This window comes from Hippocampus zosterae, chromosome 15, assembly GCF_025434085.1.
Source record: "Hippocampus zosterae strain Florida chromosome 15, ASM2543408v3, whole genome shotgun sequence".
Lineage (NCBI taxonomy): Eukaryota > Metazoa > Chordata > Actinopteri > Syngnathiformes > Syngnathidae > Hippocampus > Hippocampus zosterae.
Genome location: NC_067465.1, coordinates 10,973,405 through 10,993,138, shown reverse-complemented (window position 1 = coordinate 10,993,138; position 19,734 = coordinate 10,973,405). Strand labels below are relative to the sequence as shown.

Sequence of the window (19,734 nt, the reverse complement as noted above, 5' to 3'; positions counted from 1 at the left end):
GATCAATTTGACCATTTATGCTTTTTTCCCTCACACTAGTTTCACTAAATTAGGTCATGTCTATCATAAGAGGATTCACACCAAAAAAAAAAACTCAATGGCGGACCACTGAGGCGCATTTGGAGATTTAGCCACTTACACGAGTTTCACCGACCAACTTGACCCCACCCCGCCTGAAAAAGTGACAAGGACCAGAATTGAACAGGAACTTGGCCCTTTATGTTCATTTGAAAAAATTAGCCACTTAACACTCATTTGTCTAATTGACAAGAAAATGAGGACCCCCTTCCTTAAATTGAGAACCACGTTTGCCAGGTTGGTTGGAAGCTGCCTGGAAAAAAAAACAAAAAAAAAACAAAAACAAGACTCGTGCGCTCCCTCCAGAAAAAGCCACCTTATATTTTGACGTGTGCAGGGACATTCAAGTATCAACATTCACGTGACACACCATGAACCTCCATAAAATACAACACTACAAAATATTCCATAGAAAAAAACAACGCCAGAGCAACACTTGACACCAAAAACTGTACAAAACCGACAGCGTTGACGTTCCGCTCGCAATTCATCGGTTGGCGCCTCTCGGCCTGAAAAAAGACTTTGAGAGAAGAACAAGGAGAAGGACACAAGCCAAAGCGGAACAGATGACGTCATATCCACCATCAACGACATGGACGACACATCACATCAAATACTCTTTCTCTTCCATCTTGTCTCCTCCTTGGTCCTGGTTGACTTGGTCGTCCTCGTCCAGGGACGCCACCCCGGAGGAGGAGGCCCGGTCCAACGGGAAGAAGCAGGAGCTCCACGCCCGAGCTTCATGGAACACCTCATCCTCTTCCTCCTCTTCCTCCTCTCCGGGAGATTCAGAGTGCGAGGTAGAGTAGCAAGAATCGAAACGACTGGGCCTCCACTTGGGTTTGTGGTGGACGCACACTTCGCCGCCGCCGCCGCACCCCTCAGAAATCCCTTCAGACCGGACCGGCGCTGCGCAGGTAGGATCGGATGTGGTGGAGTCTAAGGAAAGAGTCAGAAAAACTACGGGGATGGGCGGTTGAAAGAGATGGCAAGGTGGGATTTGATCAGTGGAATGACAGGCGGAATGACAGTAGATGAGGTGGAAAGGCTTTTGGGTTTTGGGGGTACCTGCTGTGCTGTGAGGTGGGAAGTCGGTGGGAGAGCCCGCTTTGGGGTCCTCGTCGTTGGAGTCTTCTTCCTCTTCTTCGTCCGCGTCGTCCTCGTCCACCGACGCCCACGCTCGCAGCTTGGCTTCGGCGATGGCAAACTGCTCGGCCACACCTTGGGGCAAAGCCAACGGAGTCAAGTCGGTCCTCTATTGGAGTTTAGACCCACTGCGGGTCAAACCGACCCATTTCCAAATATGAACTTGTTCAAATTTACGAGGTGTTCAGTTTAAAACTCCAGTAAGTAAGTGTTTGTTTTTTTTTAATCTATAAAAAGGTACTTAACGCTGCTCGTGAAATTGACCTATTTAAAAAACAGGTCAATGTGATACATTTCACTGGAGAAAATATGTTAAGGAAACAAATCACCACTGTCTGTAATGAGGGTCAAATTGACCCAATTTGAAGCAAGTCATATTGACCCATATTGAAGTTCAAAAATCTAAATTGCCGCATAACCACAACTAACTCTTTAAAAAAATGTTGGGTTGGGGTTCGTTTGTTATTTATCTTAAGCAACACTTCACCCCACTGCTATACAGTGGGTAAAATTGATGCGTTTTCAAGCTTAAAGCAAGTCATATTGACCCATATTACATTTAAAAATCTAAAAATACATTTGGGGCGGCCCGGTGGTCCTCTGGTTAGCGTGTCAACCTCACAGTGCAGCGATACCGGGTTCAATTCCAGCTCTGGCCTCCCTGTGTGGAGTTTGCATGTTCTCCCCGGGCTTGCGTAGGTTTTCTCCGGGTACTCCGGTTTCCTCCCACATTCTCAGAACATGCATGGCAGGCTGATTAAACTTTTAATTTTTCAATTAAAATTGTCCCGAGGTGCGGGTGTGAGCGTGGATGTTTGTTCGTCTCTATGTGCCCTGCGATCGGCTGGCAACCGGTTCAGGGTGTCCAGGGTGTTTTCTTTGTTTTTTGGTTATTAAAAGAAGAAATCCTGAGGAGTCATATAATACGCTGTCAGACTGTGGGTCAAATTGACCCATTTTAAAGTTTCAAACAAGTCATATTGACCCATTTAAAGTTTAGTAATATAAACATACATATTTCTAAAATGTACAATAAAATCCCACAGACTCATTTTGATTCCCTAGTAGTGTTTACTGCCGTCCTGCTGTTATACTACGGGTCGAATTGACCCAATTTAAAGTTCTAGGAATAATATACAGTATTTTAAATGCACAATTACTGTTCTTTTACTGTTTTTATTGTATGTACTTTCTTTAAACGTACACAATAGTATAATTAATTGATCAAATGGAATAGAGTGGACAGTATTTTCTACTTTGGGGGGGGGGGCGTTTATTTGAGAGTATTTTGCTCTTGTAAAAGAAGTGCCGTGGCTCAGTCACCGTTAAGGAAACGCGTTCAATTTTTTTTTTTGTTTTGATTGCAGATAAGCGCTGCCACTTTCCTCAAAGCGGCTAACGTCACGGTCGAGGATGAGTCACGGCCAACCAACAAGAACAATGACGCCGACGACGAGTGATTCTCGTCGAGGCAGCCGTTGCCACCAAGACCGGCCCCCGTTGCTCCCAGGAGACTTTGAGGGGGATTAGGTGCTTGACAGAAGGTTGGAGGTGCCAGATGGTGCCGCCGATAAACCCGAACAAGTCAAAGGATGCACGTGCCCCGGTGCAATCAAACACCGCCGACGGCTACTTTCACGCTGAAGGCATTGCAGCGGATTCAAAATATATTTGCTGGACCTTGAACTGCATTAGCATGTGATTACGACAACAACTACTGTGCAGAATATTGGTGGGGAATATGTCATATTTTGGTCATGACACAATAACAGAAATGTTACAGAATAAGATAATATTTGTTTAAAAATAAATGAAGAAATGGATTTGATTTTGGAGAAATTAGATGGATATTATCGTACGCATAACGCTAATTTTATTAGCATCAATGTCAATGTGGGTGATGCGACAGTTTTCTTTTTCATTTGTGGATGTGTTTTAGAAAATGGTGAGTGCATTGAAGTACAATGAAAAAAGATTTATAAAACACAAATACGCATGTACTGCTACTAAATGTGTTTTATGGATTGGACAGTCACAGTAAAAATGTTGGGGGAAGTAAATCAAATTAATTGATTATATTCTTCACAAAAGTACTATTACATTCATTTATTCTTATTTTGAAGGACTGAATTCACTGATTGTTTTAAAATATATTAGGTGGCATACAACTTCATGTATGACATAACCATTATTACAAGTTCAAAGATATGAAAATAATAGCTTATTCATTATATATAGCTGTATTGCTATTAAAATCGCTATGAATTTTTTTTTTTTAATAGAGTTCATGTGACTGCCAGGAGAAAAAAAAGTATTTTTGCTAGTCGCAATAGTGCAAGGGCTCATCTCTAGACACTCGCACAAAACTACAAATGTGCAAAATAGTCAAACGAGTGAAAGTATGTTTGCAGCGGGTGTGTGCGTGCGTGTGCGTGCAGCACCTGCAGCGAAGCGAGCCTCCTTCTCGACTTCGCTCAGGTGGCAGTAGGAGCTGAAGTGGGCCGCCTGCGGGGGATCGACGGGTTTGGGCCAACCTTTCCACTCAATGAGGTGGGCAACCCGACCCTGGGCCAGTGAGGTGGGCTTGGTCACATGGTCCTTCACTGCCTGAGAGATCCCTGCGTGTGTGTTTGGAACACAGTGTATTATTAATTCAGTATTTCTCTAAGCTGCTTGTTTGCCAAATATGATTCTGTGATGAAAAATATATATTTTTTACCATTCAGGGACGATCTAGCTAGCGCCGCAAACTCATGGATGCCCACACTTTTCCGTGTGTCCGCCGGAGATTTTCCTGACTTTGGAATCATGTCACTCTCCTCGAATTTCACCTGCAAGTCACAACAGTGCATCATTATCATAAGTCAGACAAACAACAAAACAAAAACAAAACTTTCTGCTGTGGACCTCATCTTCGTCGAGCCACCTCCTTTCGCTACTCCTGGACCTCAGCCTCATAGCGCAGATGCGGCGTCTCTGTAAAACTAACAACTACGTGCCAACAACAACCGCTTGGTGTGTTTGAAAAGCTTTTGGCCCTGCCCTACATTTACTTGTTAAGCCAGCCAAGTGGTTTCCCAAAGGTCAGAGTGCAGGGAGGTGAGGGGCAAGCATATGTTGTGTAGTAAGCAGCTCAGGCCCACCGCGCAGCTGCTAATGCCGATTAAAAGCGATAGTGCTACCTAACCCAACATGCACATTCCTGGATGCTGGGTGAACACCAGGGATGGGACCTGCTAATGTCAAAGGACAAATTACACCGGGTGGTGAGTCCCAAACACTTGTAGGGAATCGATCTAAAATAACAACCACCCACAGAATAAGTGAAATCCGCGATATAGAAGTACCTTATTTAAATACTCCCTTTGGCATGTTTTGGATAGCTTTAACCGCACTTGTTTTTCTTGAAGGTCTTGAAATAGACTTAAAATAATAAAAACACATTTATAAACATATTGAAAGATAGCACGAGCAACGAATAAGCCCCCAAAATGGTTACAGTTACACTTTTCTTACTATTGAGGAGAAGAGAGCATCGAAACACAAGTAGCACAATTCGCTGATTGCTACAGGTGAGCACGCAGTGCGCTAGTTGACAGGTGCATGCTACGAGTGCTAATTGTGCCATTCTAAAATTCGACGATTCACATGTAGTACTTGACTAACTGAACTCGTTGTTCGTAGATGTCAACAGTTTTGCCTCATGAGTAACATGTAGTTATCTTACTAGTAGTGCAGCAATGTCATACAGTCGTGAAAACGTTCTACGAGAGCGCCCTCGTCATTCGACGAGTGCATTTAAATTGGTATCGAGGAAGCAAATACTGTATACTATTTGAAAAGCACGAGAGGGTCACAACTCCGATTATAATGCAGCGTAAGCACGGTAATACACTTGAAAATTAATTGCCCACCCAAAAAAAACAACAACATTATTGTCGCAATGGGTATCATAATGGGGAGTGCGGGTATACCTAATAAAGTGTCCTAGAAATCACACGCGCGGTCGACCACGGCGGAGGACCAACAAGTGGGTTCGAGGTGAGCCGGGTTGAGCAGCCTCCTTGGGGGGGGGAGCGAGTCAGAGGTGGCTGCGGGAGGGGGCGGGGGGCTAGACGGCTCCTATGTTATGAAATGGTGCGTTCAAGTACCGCAGCACTGCACACGAGTGACAGTCAGGGCCTGCAACGATGGAGTTTCGTCGCAAGGCAGGGGGATGCAGTAATGTCGCTTCTGACCCCCCCCCCCCCCCCCCCACACACACACACACACACGCACGCACACGAACATGCACTCAGTTCGGTCTGTGCCTTGCCGTCCATTCGTGCACTACGTATACCTGTAAATCACATCATCGCTCATCCTAATGCAGAGCAAGGCGTCCAACCCAAAGGCGATCAACAGATTCGAAGGAAGGGCAAATGCGCGTCGGTCCACGCGCGTCACGCCATCGCGGCGAAGAGCATCTTCAGTCACTCCGGCGTCGGATGTCCACCACGGAAGGAGGAGGTGGACGAAGAGAATGACGAGGAGGCACCAAGGATCGCTCGGGTGGCCAAATGTCTCCCGATATGACGAGCGTCATCAAGGCGGTGTTACACCCGCCCCTCCGGTACCCCATCTTTGTAGCCCCCTCCCCCCCCCAACATGCGGGCATTATTTATATTTATCTATATATGTACTGTATATATTTTTTTTATTTGCAGGCTCTGCTCGTTACATTCAACAGGAGGCAGACAACTAGGCGACATACAAAAAGAGAAAACAAAAACGCACGCGGTGGTGTCTTTCCCCATTGAAATGAATGGTAACGTAATAATCTGTTCCAGTGTCATCAAGACACTGAATTTGGTTTTTAACGTTTTTTTTTAAATGCCTCAAAACAAAAAAAACGCACACAACAGTATTGTACGTAAAACTATTGCCCCCCCACACACCGAAATAAGTTCTGTATCATCATGATGATGAATTTAACATTAGAACGTATCCAGACCAGCAATGTCTGGAGTCTTTTTCTAGGTTGTTTTGCAAAGTCGTGGATGAGTCGTCGTCACACTCTGGGGTCGACCACTCCAAGATTTATTGCCACTGTTCCCGGTTTTCTCCATAAAGATTGGAGATAGCTTTTCCAGGCAGATATTCCAATAACTTTTTTTCTAATTTCTTATTGAACTGCTTTGGATCGTGGCATGACGCGTTTATTTCTCGAGCTCTTAGAGCCTACTTCACTTTGTCTGGCAGATTATATTTATGTGATGTCTTGATTCAACAAATGTGTCATGTTGCCTGTGAAATTGAACTCGGCGTTCAGAAAACTGTTGTTAGTCAAAGTTACTTCGTGATTTAACAAGGAGGGAGAGGCAGTTTTGGATTATAATTTTTGTGCCTTAATAAATTTAATTGGCATTTAGAAACTGGATTTTGCGTTTTCTTGGGTTGTCTCTGCGTGATATTAAAATTGGTTTGATGAACTGAAATATTTTTATGTGATAACTATGCAAACAACAAATCAGAAAGGTTATTTCACAGCAGTGTAACTTGTGTTTTAACAATATAAATTTCACACAAGATTAAGGCGATGTCATAAGGTTATAAATTGCCATGATGTGATAAGGTCAGCATTATAACGTGATAAATTTGATATCGGGATACTTGGTACAAACATTTTTGAAAGTCCTTTGAGAATACTGGTGGACATTACCCCAAGGAAAAAAGTATGTTAAGAACTTTTTCATAGCATACCACTTATAGTACTAAAATATAACTTTTCTCGAAAGTATAAAATGTTAATTCAATCTTCTCATTCTAACTACACAACTTATCTTGAAAGCATACAACTCTTGTCAAACTACAAACATCATCTTGTAAATTCCACAACCCCATAGAGACCGTGACACGTGAAATTTCTTAAAGTGGAGCATTCTGAACAGTCGAGGACAACATGAACCGGGTTGATAAGGTTGGGGGTGAAAAGAAAAAAAAAAACACTGCAACTTAATAAGTCCTTTATTTGCAATGTTCCTCATGTTTCCAGTTTCCGATGCAAAAGAAGCCAGAATTTCTTAAATAAAGAAAGCAAAAAAATATATTTACAAAATTCCAATAAAACTAATAATCAAAGGATTATCTAAAGCACCTCTCTGCATCCGGACAACTGTTATTTCAAAAATAACCACAAAACAAAACAAGGTTTTAATTAGTATATATTTACAGAATGCTCCAGAAAGGAGTTTCCCACTTGATGTAGAAAAAGGCTTCCGGATATTTTCTGCTTTAACTTTCTAGAATGCATCAAGTTGATTTCTGTAGATTTCAAGTTTTAATGGCGATTGGGTTCGGTGAAGTGTCCCTCCGCAGCGGAGGTAAAAAAGACCAAGAGTCAGTCAGCGTGATGACGAGGAAGCATTGAGATCACACCTCATTTGTGTGCATCTGTCCTCTTAAAATCCCAGCAAGAAAAAGCGCACCCACCCCTCAAGGAATTTCTGGAGACAAAAAAAAAAAAAGCGGAGCCACCCGACCATGCGATGGCGCTTTTTTTTGAAACGCACTTCAGTCATGCTGGGTGACCCACGACTGACAATCATCTCACAGATCAAAAAGGAAAAAAAAAAACAGTCTGTCGGTCTCTGCAGTGTGGTGAGTTTCTTAATGGTGTGGCGGGAACATGTCACAACCTGCATGAGCTATCCTGCTGAATTACTTTAGAAGTTTATTTCACAAGGAGAGCAGGCCGGTGAGGCGGGGGAAGGAGGGGAGACAATGAAGTAGGAGGAGAGAGGGAAGAGAGGAGAAAATGATTGTTTGAGTCTATCCCTCAAAAAAAAAAAAAAAAAAGATATTTATCCTCATTGAGGATTTTGATTTTGAGTCTGCCTCATCGGCAAGATCGTCCCTTGAATCGCTACCTATTCATCCTCCGGGCCACGCAGGTGGGGCAGCGTTCATTCCTTGTCCGACTCTTCTTCGGGCTCACGCAGCCAAGTGAAGAAGGCGGTGACGGACTTGAGGGCCACGCCTTTGCCGCTCTGCTCCGCTGGGTCTTTGCTGGACTCCCACTTGTAGAAGGCCTCCTCCTTGATGACGTCGGCGTCGTACAGCGCGTCGAAGAACATGCGCAGGAGGTCTGTGTGGGGAAAACCACAGCAAGGGCGAAAAGACATGTTAGGACTAGACGGTTTTTAAGAATTACTGAAATCCTGAAAACTCTTCCTTGCCAAAACTGTATTAATCATTTGGAAACAGAATATTTTAAATTCAAATAAAGCCCAAATGCAATATGCATTTCCAACACTAACACTGCACTGATAAATGTAGGAAAACCCCAAGTAACTTTGATAAATAGAAGGGCTGGTATCGAGACACAGTTTTTTATTTGTTTAATCTGAGGGGAAACAGGAGACTCACTGGCAGGCTGCTCCATATGCACCATGAGTGCCTGCAGGGCATATAGCCCCTGCAGCTCCTTCTGCTCGTCGCTCAGGAAGCTCTGCAGCAGGGCGGCTCTGTTGTTGATCAGCGGCACGTCCACCTTGTACGGGTCCCCTGCAAGCCACACGCCATTGAAAGAAGGGAACTTTCAGACTAAAGCATTGGCTAAGACGGTGGCCGCCTTTACCTGTGATGGCCAACTGGCACACGGCGGTCATGAGCGCGCGTAGAAACTGGTTGGAGGAGCTCTGCTGCTCATCCAGGTTGGCCTGAAATGGGGGAGTTATTTGTTTTTGCTTATTTCACCCCCCACCCCACTAAATAATGTTCATTTTCTTGTATTTTTATTTTAATTGCTGTCAAATGTAACCTCAATAGTACGCTACGGTTAATGAAGTGAGTAGGCACCTCCACCCAGTCTTTGATCCGCTGGTCGCTGGCCTTGTCGCGGAGGAGGCGGTCCAGCTCTTGCCTCAGCTCATCCGCACTCAGAGACTTCTTAGTGCTCTCCTTGGACTCCTGCTCCTCGCCGGTTGTGAACTCCACTTTCTGAAAGACAAACAAAAACGTGGATCAAAAACGAGCACAGATGAACAGGGCCTTTCATGTCTTCACAGAGTACAAATTGAGAAGGCGCATTTCCAACCTTTACAAATATAAAGAAATGAAAAGTTTCTCATTTTAAAAATGAGACCTATTCTTGTGATAAGCTAACTTAAGTTTTATTTTTTCGTTAAAAAAAGTGAGCCAAAAAGATTTTTAAAAAAACGTTCCTGTCTTTATGTTTTTGTGCTAAATAGGCATATTTCATAAATTTGACAAAGTTAACAAATCCCACCCTGGCCTTTACGCCAAGCATTTCTTCTGCACATCTTATATAAAAAGAATAAATACAACTCCAACGAGGTACTGTATATGTAGAGAGATATTTGTATTTTATATTATAAATACTCTATATGATTAAATAATTTTCAAGGAAAAAGGGTGAATTATTTTAGTTCAGATTTTGCAAATGTTATTTTTAATTATTTATAAGTATTTAAAAGTATTCTTGAAAACTAATATGCAATTATGTTACTTTATACAAGCTAACAACAACATTTACTGATAAAATTAAATGACAAATATATATTTCATGAAAAAACGAGAATTGAAATCAATTTAAATTGTTTCTAAAACAGTTTTTTACATTTTTATATAATAATAATGATAATAATAATACAATCATCCCGGAAAAGACAAATAATGTAATGTAACACACCTGGTCAGTGACAAACTTGTTGACGTCTTCATTCTTGGAAAGGAAGTCGCTCCAGTTCAGTCCTGCCTCTTTCCACAGGGCGCCGACCTTACTGCGAGTCTAGCGTTGAAACAAACAAACAAAAAAAAAAAAAAAATATATATATATATATATATATATATATATATATACACACACACATCTCAAAATGTTCTCCTTCGAAAATATTTTTTTAAAAAGGCAGTGATGTAAGAAAAAAGAAAAGTGATGTAAGAACATACCATCCCCTTGCACAGCAAGTGGAGGATGTGCACCAGCAACACACTGGCCTTCCCCAGAGGCAAGAGAGGCTTGGCGATCTCCCTGGAGGAACAATTAAGACACAGACAATCTTTGCACTTCATTTTTGTTTGTTTAGTCCGACGCACAGAGAGTTGGAGGCAATATCTGAAAAGAGGACATGATGGTCAATTTACAATTGCTGACATACAAATAGGGACTCGACTCTGGAGTGCCTTGCCACCCTCATCAAGTGTGAAATTAAACAACCTTGTAAATATTTGATCTGCTTTATTGCCGAAAATTATTCTGCGAGCTAACTGCTCTGATGTTTTGACGAGCCGCTTTCAAAACGACAGACGGACTAAACCATCTGAAGGACTATTGTGCTCAAATTCCTGCTCCTGATTAGGAGCACAAGCGTGACTGTTCTACTACTTTGCTGTGTTTATGTGGGTGGAGTTGAGATTTGTGTTTGCTGGCGTGTTTATGGCCCGCATACACAAGGTAGTGTCCCAAGTGCAGCCAAGCCAGTGTGGGTGACAATCCTTTATATGTCTTTGTTGACTTTTTTGCCATGCTCTGGGGGCACTGCTCCCACCAGCAGAGTAAATCCTAGTGTCAAGCCTTGTCCGTCATTGTCATGGTAACAAAATAAAAACTCAATTTTTTTTGTCATTCAGTTCCTTGTTTGAGAGAGCAAGTTGCAAAAAAAAAAAAAAAACAAAAAAAACAAAACACCGAGAGCCAATCAAAAATGTAGTCAAATTGAGTTTGTCAGTAAAAGGTTATTGTGTTATTTTAGGTTCATCCCAAAATTTCACTCAAGGTCCCTGACTTATTGTACGAGTCATGTCTGGGACATTCAAGTTGTTCTAATAGCACAATGTGATGAAAACTAAGTACAAGTACTTTCCAAATATTTTTTTCAGCTCACCCAAAGAGCTGCCTCATAGGGATGCCGCCTTCAAGAAGCATGGGGGTGATGATTTCAGCCAGGTAGAGCCAGATGTGAGGTATGTCAATGGCCATGTCTTCGGCCACCTCCAGGATCTGTAGAAGCCTGCGATAACAAAAGCACATGCAACTCAAGTCTTTCTGTTGTTGTTTGCAGGTTTGAACGCGCGGCGGTGAACACCAAGTCGGGCCTCACCCTTTGAAATACTGCGGAGCAGGCATGGTCCCCGAACTGGTGAGTTTGTGCAGCAACATGCCCATGTGCTCTCGAGCACTGGTGCTACGTTCCAGCGTTGACTCCATGCCCTGCCGCACGAACACGTAGAGCAATGCGCTGCTGTTGAGCTCGGCCACGCACTGGAGCGCCTCCTACAGCATCGGAGGGGAACAAAGTAGATTTGTTGGAGCTGTAAGTTGCACGCGTCCAACAAGCCCACCCTGACAGCACTTGGTAGCTCCTTCAGAGACTGTTACACCCGCGCTGCAAGAAGGAGAGATACCGACGCTCGTTCCTACCGAATGCTGTCAGGCTGCTGAATAATAACCATAATAATCATCATAATAATACTTAGATGTGAATCGAATGTAAAATGTGAAAAACAATTGTGAATAGCACTGCGATTTATCAATTTTGTATTTATATTGCACTTAATTGAACAGTGTTTGTTTTTTCTTCTTTCTCCTTTCTACCCACATTCTTGCTGCTGGAGGCTGTAAATTTCCCCAGTGTGGGACAAATAAAGGATATCTTATCTTAGCTTAAGGGTGCTGTGCGGTGTTCGTACCTTCAAGTCATTGATGTGGAGGTACTCTTCAATGATGGCAGTGGACTTTTTTTCAACCTCCTCTTCGGTCAGTGCTGGTTTTGGAAGAGAAGGGGCGGGAGCTGTCTCACGCTTTGCTACAAGAGAGGAGGGAAAGAAAAAAATTTTTTTGAGTACCATATTTTCAAGACCATAAGGCACTCTTAAAATGTTTAAATTTACTCCAAAATGGACGGGCCGCCCAATAATGCAGAATTTCAAAATCGGTGACAGTTGTGCGAATTCAATGAGCGCTTGGCTTGGCTGACTAATGTTGTGCCAACACGCTGCTTATACAGAAGAAAGGTGCACGGAGCTGAGGACAGCATGCGGACCAGCTCCACAAAGTCAAGGAGACGAGAGTGAGGCAGAAGACCAACTCGAGCAATGGATTTATGATCAAAGAACAGCCGGGAGAAACATGTCTCTACAATCACCATTCGACTGAGGGCAAAAACGCTTCCAGAAAAAAGGAAAATCGAACATTTTCAAGGAGGGTCGTCTTTGTGCTTTCGTTTTATGAAACGGCATAGACGATGCATGGAGGCAAGAAAGACTGTGGCGCAGCAACATTCGGGGGATTGCAAGAAAAACCTGGCCATCTTCCGCTCCTACTGCAATTAAAAGATTGCTTAAAAACAGATCGAGCCCGACCACCTCACCAACATGTAGATGCCGCTCACAAAGGACCATGCACTTCCAAAACAGAAGTGGATCTAGTACCAGGCCTTGTGGAAGACAAGTCCTTTTTTTAACCGGAAGACCAGGCAATTTTTACGTGAAATGTAAATTGTAATCATTTGAGTACACAGCCTTTTACAAGCATCTATCTACAAGTGTTCAGATTACTTGCCATTTCTACAGCAGCAATTAACCACATTTGTAAGCCCATCAACAGTCAGTCCTGCTTGTACCTGGGAGGTCTTTGCTTGGGCCTCGGTCCCGGCTTCCTCTGTCTCTGCTGCCTCGGTCCCGGCTGCCTCGATCTCTGCTGCCCCGATCGCGGCTGTCAGTCATGCTAGCCACACGGCGCACGGGCTCATTGGTGGGCTTATTGTCGCCGCCCCTTCCGCCACGCTCCTCCGTTTCTCTGCTGAAACTCCGCTTGGTGTTTTGGCTACGGCTGTTTCTGTCATCGCGGTCGAAGCGGTCAAAGCGATCTCGGTCCTGATCGGCCCGGTCTCTGTCGCCACCTCGCTCGCGACTGGAGCTTGACCTGCCCATTTCAGCAAATGCGTGAGCAGTGATTAAAATGTTGTCTGGGTGGGCACAAATGATGAAGGGAAGGAAACGACGCTGCTGACCTCTGAGGAGCTCTGCGATCCGAGTCTGAGGACAAGGAGCTAGACTGCTGCAGGGCACCGAATCGGTTGACGGTGCTTGTGGTTGAGCGACCAGAGTCTAAATCAGGAGGAAAAGGACATGTTGAGAATCTCCATTCTTAAAAAAAAAAAAAAGGTGTAAGTATTGAAGGACTTTCTACCTTGGTCTCCTGTTGCAGTTTTAACACCCATTCCTCCACTGCTACCTTTGCCCCAACCTTTGCCTGACGGAGCCAACCGCTGATTGTTGAGGTCCGGATTGTCAGGCTAAATGGGAAGCACAGGACAAGGAGTTGACAAAATGAAAACGCTGGTGGTAAAAAGTAACAATGCTTTGCACAGGGCTTATCTGGCATATGAAAATCAGAGGTGGGCACATCAACCAGCTCAAAAACCTCCAAATTTATGACAATTTATTTGACCGGTGGCATGCCAAGTTGTGCCATTCTTAACTACAGTTGTGGGAGAACACCACAGCAGCACTGCAGCAGTCCTAAAACCATCAAAAAGGAACTCATTTTGAATAGGCATTTACAATTTTTAAAAATAACAATTGTGATTTTTTTTTTTTTGGCTCGTCAATATTGCAATGCGTCTCTGATCCACTGGTTAAAGGACACTTTGATTCTCTCCTCTTTCATCTCAAACTGCTTCAAACAACAAAGTGTGTGACGGAAAAGTGGTTAGGACTGCACGACTGTCCGCGTTTTATGTTATGTGTTGTGTTGTGTTTAGTATTTTACTTTATGTTAACGGTTTTGTTAAGCACTGTTACAGCTGCCGCTGTTGTGAAAGCGCTATGTAAATCAGCATGTATTGTATTGTGATGCATGATGAGATTTTTTTTTTCAAGATCCCCTTTACAAGTTTTTTTTTAACAAGCGCAAGCAATAAATTAATCTATCACAATAATTTATACAAAAATGTATTCGATAGGTTAAGACTTACACTAAAATAAAGGCAAATGAACCATTGGTTAATATCAAAGTGCTTAACCACTTCAAGCGTGAGCTGACCGAATACTTTTTTGACTAGTCGACTTAAGCGTTCGCTTGTGGTGTAACCATCAGATTACAAGAATAGTGCAAACAAATCTATGCCTTTGTCGCTTCAACTTTTATGTAAGCATGTGAAATTTGCACTTGCGCTGTACTTATTGAACCAAGAAAATCCTTGTTCCTACCTTAGTGATCTTGAGGCGAGCAGTGTCGTAGGGTCTCTTTGTGATGGGCACAGTGTTCCAGCCCTCATCTTGGGGCACGCTGCCCCGGCCACCTCCCGGTGTGTGAGGGCCCCGGCCGCCCGGACCTCCACCCATCCTGCCACCACCCGTGTCCTTTTTGGACATGAGCTGCTGCTGGACTTTGATGTGCTCCCTGTGCTCTTCCATCTCGGCTTCCTTGTGGATCTGGTCGATGGTTTTCGGGCCCTGGTCTCCTCTACGGGGCACCCAGTTACACTACAGGGCAGGGGACAGAGCGAGGTTAGACTACAAGAGACTTGAAAGGGGACTTTGGGCCATGCCTCTCTCGCCAAAGGATTTTTAGGAATTCCGAGAGGAGGCTTGGGGGAGTGCCCTGCAGCCTTGTCATGGGAAAGTACCCAAAGAGGAATTTCTACACCTCGGTTCTGGCCATGTTTGCAAGTGATGCTTTCTCCAATAGAGATGAATGCCTGCCCAGCAAATTGAACATGTACCCGTCTGAGATCCAAGACATCTTGCAGCATGAAGCGGATTCGGGATGATGTTTTTCTCTCCTTGATGATCTTTTCCATTTGATTGAAATACTGATCCATGCGGGGCTGAGTTGGATGGGAAAGAAGACAAAAAACAAAAGTCAGTCACGGATCCCAACAGTTCATGAAAAAGGGTGCAATTAGAAAGAGAGCGCACAATCTCATGGCTCATCGACAGCCTCCCGTTGACAGTTAATAAACATTCCGTTCAAATATGAAATGGTTGAACTGCAGAGAGACCAAACGTCTGTGCTCAAGGACCGCATTTTATCTTATAAACAAACAGATGGGCCGGGTCAGTAGTCGAAATGGTAAAAAAATAAAAATAACCTGTGTGTGGGTGTGTAAAGTATTTTTGAAAAACAATTCCTTTTTTGAAATGTATTATTTAAAACGAACACATTTCATAAAAAAGTAAGTAATGTACTATACATTAGTAAAAAAAATGAAACATTGTATTGTATTCTCATTTGTAATTTATAATGAATTTACAGCCATTGTAATTTTACTTTTTTTTTTACTAATTTTGAATGAATCATTTGTTTAATTTTGTCTTCATAAGAACATTTCATTGTAATTTTAAATGGTATTTTCCATCATTATTTATAAAATTGCATGAAAAATAGTTCTATTGTGTGGTCGGTCATTTCGAACATTATATCGGCAGTATTGTTAGTTGTAAAACTGTAACAGGATTCCATCAATGCACTCATATAGTTTGAATGTTTTCATACAGGATTCAATCCATGTACATGTGAAATACTTTGAATCGAATGATACAATAGCCAGAGTTATTCATTGATTATCACATCTACTTGTTTTTGCAAATTCGATTGAGAAAACTGGGGTCTTTTTTGGAAGAAAGAATGCTTGTCAACACCACCGGGAAATGTATTCGCTTTGCGAGAATGAAACTGTATCAGTTCCAATTTTCTGGTCAATTTATGTATGAGCCCTATTCTTTTCTTTTGCCCACTCAAACAACTGTTTGTCTGGATGTGACGACGCATTTCGCAGAATACCTCGATAACTGCATTTTCGTTTTTATGGCACATTGCTGTGGGTGTAACTGTGAAACTGGGTGGGTTGCGTTGAAAAAACAAAACAACATATGCTTGAAAAAGTTTTTGCCATATGTATTTCGCAAAAGACAGTCAGCCAAGTTTCCTTCATCAACAAAATTTATTTAAAAAAAATCTTATTTACATATGATTATTTTTCCCCACTGAATAATTAAGTGTATTTTACCGTTTGAAAATTACTCCATAAATCAACTGACCAACTTTTCGATTGATTTATGTAAATATCAATATCAAGTGGTGTGTGTGTGTGTGTGTGTGTTTCTTGAAAACCTTGGCTTTCTCAAAGTCCAGGTCCTTGCCAATGGTGGAGAGCAGCCTGCAGAGACACTCCAGAGACTCTTCATCATGATTCTTCAGTAGTTTGACCACACACTCGTGCATGATGGCCTCCGTTAGCATCTTGAGCTTGAAGAGTTCCCCGATGAACTTGATGTTACCCAGCGAGCGGCGTCTGGCCTTGTCTCGGGCCTCCTCCAGCTCGACACGCATGCGCTCGCGCACTTCGTCCTGCGGATACGACATTGAAGCGTGTCAAAATGGGAGTACAAAAGTGTGCAATACAGCGGCAGACGTGATTTCTTACATCTTTGGCGGCCTCCATCTCCTTTTGCTTTTTGTCGAAGAACTCATCGTCATCCTGGTCCTTCTCAAACTCTTTCTGGCAGCGGTTTAGCAACAGTTTGCGGAAGGTCACAATGTATCCTGGTTTGTCTGAGGTGGGGACTTTCAACTGAATACAAGAGAAGTGGAATTTCAGGCAGTGAGAATAAAATATTGAACAACATCCTGTGATGAAAATGAATACATAACTTGAAAATACAGCGATAGCACCCATATTCACACATCTACCCATTCTTTGGTGCTCACCACTAGTAACGTTTCATTCGATTTCAAATAGTGTCATGCAGTTACAGGACCGCGTACATTCTTGGAGACCTGACAAAAGAGATTTGGCTTCGTGTCCCTAAATGCATCTTGACACACAGATACCAAAAGTATTTTTTTGTTTTTAAGTTTGACGTATAAGCTTGCGCAAAAAGGGATTTTAACATGAGTTGTGATACATAGCTATGACGTTTCGGGGGGGTACACCTTTGATTCATAAATATTACTCAATATATTGCTATACTACATATATTGTTATTAAAAATCATCTAGAAATGTTTACTTCCATTTCTGATTTTTTAAAGAAATGAATAAAAATGTGTTATAAGTTAATACTTTTAGGGCTTTGGCACTATCTTACACCGTCAAAACCAAGAAAAGTTGGGTTTTTCGGTGACGAGATGAGACGACATTCAAAGCTTTAAAGTCATCAGTGGAGCAAATGAATGCGAGAAGCACAGAACACGACGACCGTCACTTACCCCCGAAAGGCAGCGGCACATGTTGGCATAGGCCACGGAGAAACTGGGCTCCAAGATGGCTTTCTCAAAAATGAGGTCGATGGCGCCCTTCAACCTCTCCTCTGAGTCTATGGTCAGCTCCTTCACCTGATTCATCAGCTCCTGGAATTTCTGCGGAGTCAGCTTGTTTAGGATACTGCGCAGTCGCTTCAAGATCTCTTGCGTTTGGGCTTGCTCAGGCGTTAGGTCTTCATCAGTCGCCGCCGTGACCTCTTCCTCGCCACGGCTACGCGGGCCCTTTTTAGCTGAGGGCTTCCAGGCTTTTTCGGCCTTGTTTAGCTGCACGTCGTCGTTAAGCGACATGCTCGTGATGATTTTGCGCGGTTCCTTCCGCTGACCCTGCTGGGAACGCCGTGGCCCGGGGGGCTAAAAGGAAAAGGAGCAGTTTTATTTTTCCATGAATTGGCCTCTTTTGAAAGTGCTAACAAAATGTGTGTGTGTCTGGAGGTGGGGGGATAGGGGAACCCCCCCCAAAAAACAACAACGACAAAAAAACTTACTGGTCCACGTGGTCCTCCAACTGATCTACTGCCCAGGTTACCCAAATACGAAGGGGTGAAATCTGGCCCAAAATCCTGCACTCTAACTGGGTCTGCAGGCCGCAACGGAGTCTTGTTGACCTGAAATAGAACAAAAAATAATGTTTCCCATCCTGAATGAAATTCAGTTCGTACTAGGAATTATCAAGAGTCACTTGGAAATGTTTTTAGAAATTTAAAAAAAAGGTTGGAAGTCTCAAGTTGCATATTTTAAGAGCGCTTGCTGTGGCGTGGATACTGCAATGTAAGGCAAGTTAGGTTGTACTGGGCAAACTTTAATCCTCTCACACAGTTAAATTAAAGCTAATCTGACGAACTAAATAATTGTGGGTCAGCTTGTTGATTTGTGGTGCAACTTGTTTAGGCAATAATAAAAAAAAAAAGTCATCCTGTACAGACCAGAATGAATTGGAATGTACCCACCTTGTCCAGAACCACGTCACTGATGACAGGCAGGCCTTCAGGTTTGTTCATGCTGGCACTAATGAACTGGAAGCCCAGTAGGAATTTTCGGTCGTAGCGTTTTTTGTCCTCTGGGTTTATTGGCTTCCATTGTTCTGGGTGATGAATGAAGACAGATTTATTGGAATGGGGGGTAAATTCAAGTGCAATATATGTGTTCCGTGACTTGTGGCCACAGACATAGCAGTGCAAAAAAAACTGGAGCAGTATATCAAGAGAGTTGGTCACAGCCTGGTAGAGCAGAAACTACAGTACGAGTCTCGAATCCTGAGTAGGACCTTGAATGGGGCGGACGATTTTTGGAGGAGTGTGCTGAATTGTGAGCAGGTCTCCATTTCACACAGCATGCTGCTAATGCAGATTTATGCCATTTGTAAGAGAATAGAGAGATGATTTTACATATTTTAAACATCTGTACGGCAAGTGCTTGTAGACAGCACTGCAAGAGGACCACGGGTGTAGATTATCATTGTTCGTTACATTGCAATGTACACAATAACTTGGTACATTTATTGAAAACAGTTGCTTCCAAAGAGATTTTTTTTTAATCCATTTATTGTTTTCTATATAACAGGGTTTTTCCTACGGTCAAAATTGCATGGTGGCCGCGCCCGGCCAGACCGATTGATATCGCTCGACACATCGTAAAGCTCCAGCTGTGCTGATTGAGGGGTTAATTTCCCTCTGCGGCATCTTTGTATTTTAACTGCATTTGCAGTTTGCTCGCTTGAAGTAATACACTGCAGTGTCTTTTATGAGAAACAGATACAGAAAGGATGAGAGTAGATTTCCATTAATTTCACAACATTCCAGATTCATTCACAACATTTCAAAACCACAAAATTGGGACCGGTTACTGTTGCGATATAAAATTAGTCTCCCCCCCAAGATGGCGCCCGAGTAGGCAGCCTTCGACAAGTGCTCTTCAAGGACTTGTGCGGACCTGATATGGACTGTTTTCAGCGTTTTTTGGCCACAACATTCGTCAAAGGAGAAGTATCTGTGCTTGGTGGTTGTGCCTTCTCGGCAACACGCCTGCACCAGCACAGATTTTGATTGGGAGGAATGTCCGCGCCATTGACTGTCGGTGCTGGACAGACCTGGGGCGCTTGTGTTTTTTGCGCCTGTAATGGGCAGCATTTTTCACAACCCCGTTTTGTTCAGTGGCTATGTTGGCGCTGTTGGACAGTCGGCGTTGGTGCGGCTGAATGGATGGCTGCTGAAGTTGAGGATGCGGAGAGAGGAGCGTTCC

General features: G+C 43.2%; 2 protein-coding genes across 12 annotated transcripts in view; both read right to left on the bottom strand.

The window, feature by feature from the left end:
• Positions 1-45: 45 nt before the first annotated feature.
• fam131aa (family with sequence similarity 131 member Aa) lies at positions 46-5,827 on the bottom strand. Of its 4 annotated transcripts, none has more exons than XM_052088089.1 (5): positions 5,564-5,827; positions 3,944-4,055; positions 3,666-3,842; positions 1,147-1,299; positions 46-1,038 (listed from the first exon to the last, which is right to left on the bottom strand). In XM_052088089.1, the coding sequence occupies exons 2-5, from the start codon at positions 4,032-4,034 to the stop codon at positions 683-685; spliced, it is 777 nt and encodes a 258-aa protein (XP_051944049.1). In that variant the 5' UTR covers positions 4,035-4,055; positions 5,564-5,827; the 3' UTR covers positions 46-682. The 4 variants fall into 4 exon arrangements, with proteins under 4 accessions (XP_051944049.1, XP_051944050.1, XP_051944047.1 ...); XM_052088090.1 differs by lacking the exon at positions 5,564-5,827 and adding an exon at positions 5,199-5,289; XM_052088087.1 differs by lacking the exon at positions 5,564-5,827 and adding an exon at positions 4,132-5,088.
• A 1,385-nt stretch (positions 5,828-7,212) lies between these two features.
• Positions 7,213-19,734, bottom strand: part of eif4g1a (eukaryotic translation initiation factor 4 gamma, 1a) — a 30,286-nt gene continuing 17,764 nt past the window's right edge. For 7 of the 8 annotated variants that reach the window (XM_052088062.1, XM_052088063.1, XM_052088066.1 and 4 more), the window contains 19 exons: positions 18,444-18,577; positions 17,982-18,101; positions 17,443-17,847; positions 16,659-16,805; positions 16,346-16,582; positions 14,955-15,059; positions 14,440-14,715; positions 13,418-13,523; positions 13,239-13,335; positions 12,849-13,150; positions 11,917-12,032; positions 11,328-11,500; positions 11,112-11,237; positions 10,177-10,258; positions 9,917-10,015; positions 9,064-9,204; positions 8,843-8,924; positions 8,632-8,769; positions 7,213-8,350 (listed from right to left, as the gene is read on the bottom strand). In XM_052088062.1, coding sequence (XP_051944022.1) covers positions 8,169-8,350; positions 8,632-8,769; positions 8,843-8,924; positions 9,064-9,204; positions 9,917-10,015; positions 10,177-10,258; positions 11,112-11,237; positions 11,328-11,500; positions 11,917-12,032; positions 12,849-13,150; positions 13,239-13,335; positions 13,418-13,523; positions 14,440-14,715; positions 14,955-15,059; positions 16,346-16,582; positions 16,659-16,805; positions 17,443-17,847; positions 17,982-18,101; positions 18,444-18,577 — 3,068 coding nt within the window. In that variant the 3' untranslated portion in view covers positions 7,213-8,168. The remainder of the gene's footprint in view (positions 8,351-8,631; positions 8,770-8,842; positions 8,925-9,063; positions 9,205-9,916; positions 10,016-10,176; positions 10,259-11,111; positions 11,238-11,327; positions 11,501-11,916; positions 12,033-12,848; positions 13,151-13,238; positions 13,336-13,417; positions 13,524-14,439; positions 14,716-14,954; positions 15,060-16,345; positions 16,583-16,658; positions 16,806-17,442; positions 17,848-17,981; positions 18,102-18,443; positions 18,578-19,734) is intronic. The other variant, XM_052088064.1, reaches the window with a different exon arrangement.